At 34.9% G+C, this 3,177-nt stretch overlaps 1 protein-coding gene across 1 annotated transcript; it reads right to left on the reverse strand.

The window, feature by feature from the left end:
- Positions 1-381: 381 nt before the first annotated feature.
- Positions 382-1,320, reverse strand: LOC109558776 (olfactory receptor 6C74). Its single transcript, XM_019960103.2, has one exon. The coding sequence runs from the start codon at positions 1,318-1,320 to the stop codon at positions 382-384; it is 939 nt and encodes a 312-aa protein (XP_019815662.2).
- Positions 1,321-3,177: the final 1,857 nt, after the last annotated feature.

Genomic DNA, 3,177 nt, shown 5'->3' on the forward strand with positions numbered 1-3,177 from the left:
GATCAAATCTAGGTGGGGTACTAAACTCTGCATAGAATATGCACCAAACTGAAATCTAAATTTCTGAACGGTGGAAAGGAACATGGATAATTGAAGTCTCACTTTATCTTCCTCTGAGGGAATTTTTAAAGGAAATCAACAGAGTCACCAAATCAAAAGGCAAATGAATATGATCATATTAAGAAATGTATATGTGATCTGAGCATGAGGAGAAAATAGAAGTGAAAGTTAGACTGGGATTTTTAGGCAAGTCACAATGAACATTGTAAGTCATGGAAGATAGTAATATTATGTAAAACACAAACATAGAAGAGATGTACAACACACTTCACACTTCTTGATTTATTTTACTTATAAACTCAAGAATGTCACTAATGTTGTTCACTTCATTAAGAAAGCCTCAATATTTTTGATCATGAGCTTAAAAGCATATTTCACTTGTCTGTTTCTCAGTGTATAAATAAAGGGATTCAACATGGGGGCAACAGAAGTACTGAGCAGAGCTATCCCTTTATTTAAAGACACTCTTTGCTTGGCAGAGGGTTTCACATACATGAAGATGCAACTTCCATAAGAAATGGACACAACCACCATGTGAGAAGAACATGTAGAAAAGGCTTTCCTCCTCTTTTGAGAAGAAGGTATCTTCAGAATAGTCCTAATGATGTTTGTGTAGGAGAAAATCACTAACACCAGAGTAACCAGGAGAGTTAAAATGGCTGAGAGAAGCATCATTATTTCTACTTTTTCTGTGTCTGTGCAAGAGAGTTGTAATATAGGAGATACATCACAGAAGAAATGATCTACAGTGTTGGCTGCACAGAAATCAAGCTGGAGACCCACAAGGAGTGGTGGAAAAATTATTATGAAACCAGCCAACCATGACGCAAAGACCAGTAAGTTGCACACTCTGTCACTCATGATGGTCATGTAATGCAGGGGTTTGCAGATGGCCATGTAGCGGTCATAGGACATGGCAGCCAGAAGAAAAAATTCGGTTGCACCCAAGAGAATAGTAAAAAACAGCTGTGCTGCACAATTGTTGTAAGAAATGGTCTTATCACCTGTTGCCATACTGACAAGAAATTTGGGGATGCAGACAGTTGTGAATAAGATTTCTAAAAATGAGAAATTTCGAAGAAAGAAATACATAGGTGTCTTGAGGTGTGAATCTAGCAGGGTAAGGATGATGATGATTAGATTTCCAGTGACGCTCAATAAGTAAGTGAAAAAAAGGAGAAGAAAAATAGCCACCTGTAATTGTGGGTCATTGCTTAGTCCAAGAAGAATAAAGGTTGTCACTGTTGTGTGGTTTCTCATTGCTGACTTCTATTTAAAAAAAGTAAGAAAGAAGAACAGCCTATAAAAATGTACTCATATAATCTTTATTCAAAATTTCACTGAGTGCAATTCATGAGGTTTTTTTGTTTGTTTCCTCAAGTGTCATAAATTCATGTGTTCCCAAAGGAAAACATAGTACATTGATAATCATATAAAAATAGAAAAGAAAAAAATTGTATCTTAAATTGTATATTCTGTATTTTCAAAGTTTCCAATCTATTTAGTATACATTGCATTATTTACATAACTTTCTTCTTCTTTCTTTATTAAAAGAATCATTTATGTTTATACAAATGAAAATACAAAGTGATGGAACTATCTTCTTGGGTCACAGATTCTAAAGCTACACAGAGCCTCCAAAGATCTTCAGAAAGCCATTTACTTAAGAAAGGTTAAATGTCATTATCTTCAATTTACAGGAAGATGATTAATTCTACTCTGCCAAACATCTCTTTTTGTGTTTATTACAGTTTAAGGTAAACTTTATACTTCTGGAAGTCAGATTTCACCTGAGGTGAAATTTTCACCTTTAAAAATTAACATAACTTGACCTAAATATCCCTAGCCTATATAAAGTGGGAATTACTTTTACCAAACTTCTGTACACTTCAATATTTAAATCCTCACGACCACTTTTAGTTCTGCTTTTTCCACTCTACCTGAAGATTAGAATTTACTTTCATCTTACTCACTCTGGCTGTGCTCTTTTTTCTGATATTCACTCAAGCAGATACAAAGTATATCATCCTGAATGGAGTGTGTTATATAGCACACCTTACTAAATATCTGCAGTAATGAACAAGGTTCTCGAATAAGGTATTTAAAACAATAAAAGATTATCTAGACATGCCTGGTGCATCACTGCTCCATGTGTCTCCCCCTCTTGCCATGGGAGCCACTTCTTATTTATTCACCTCTAACCTCATTTCTTTCTGGTTCAATACATGACAATTCGAAATTCTGTTCTCCATCTTGTTTTCTTATTTTTTTGTCTTCTTCAAAATCATCCTTACATCTTACATTCATCACCACTAAAGTGTATCATCAATTCTTTCTAGAGAATGAAAATATTTTCCTTAAGCATAATATTATGTCATCTCTGAAACTATTTTATCCCTATTATATTTCTATATTCCAATTGTAGACTTAATATGCAAACATCTCAAATGATTATAAATGAATACAATGCAACTAAAATTTTTGTCTTTCTTCTTTTACCTCCTTTGTTTTCTATCCTCTTCAATGGATCCTTTTTTTCTAAATGTGTTTATATTCTAAGTAAAATTTATACTCAGTGAGATTTTAGAAATATAAAGTTAGTCTATTTTAAAGGTGAAATGTATAGGCAAATATCAATAAATTGTGATGAGCTATATAAACTGCCAGGGTATTTTGTCAGAGGTAGATTCATAAATGGTTGCTCTATTTTGTAGGGGCTTCCCTGGTGGCTCAAATGGTATAGAATCTTCCTGCAATGCAGGAGACCCAGCTTCCATGTCTGGGTCAGGAAGATCTTCTGGAGAAGGAAATGGCAACCCACTCCAGTATCCTTCCTAGGGAATCCCATGTACAGAGGAGCCTGGCAGGCTGCAGTCCATGGAGTCACAAAGAGTCGACACAGCTAAGCAACTAGGCACACACACTAGCCTAACCCTAAATTAAACATTCTAAACAAGTATTCTAAACTCCATTACAACATTATTTTCTTCCTAATTCCTCAAATAAATTCTTGCTGGGTAAAAGTAAAATAGTCATTGTTTAACTACTATTACAGTCCCAGGGAGACTTCCCTGGTAGCTCAGCTGGTAAAGAATCGGCCTGCAATGCAGGAGACCT

This window comes from Bos indicus, chromosome 5 (genome assembly GCF_029378745.1).
Source record: "Bos indicus isolate NIAB-ARS_2022 breed Sahiwal x Tharparkar chromosome 5, NIAB-ARS_B.indTharparkar_mat_pri_1.0, whole genome shotgun sequence".
Classification (NCBI taxonomy): Eukaryota; Metazoa; Chordata; class Mammalia; order Artiodactyla; family Bovidae; genus Bos; species Bos indicus.

Coding starts and splice junctions, on each gene's coding strand:
- LOC109558776 (XM_019960103.2), bottom strand. CDS start 1,320: ATGAGAAACCACACAACAGTGACAACCTTTATTCTTCTTGGACTAAGC.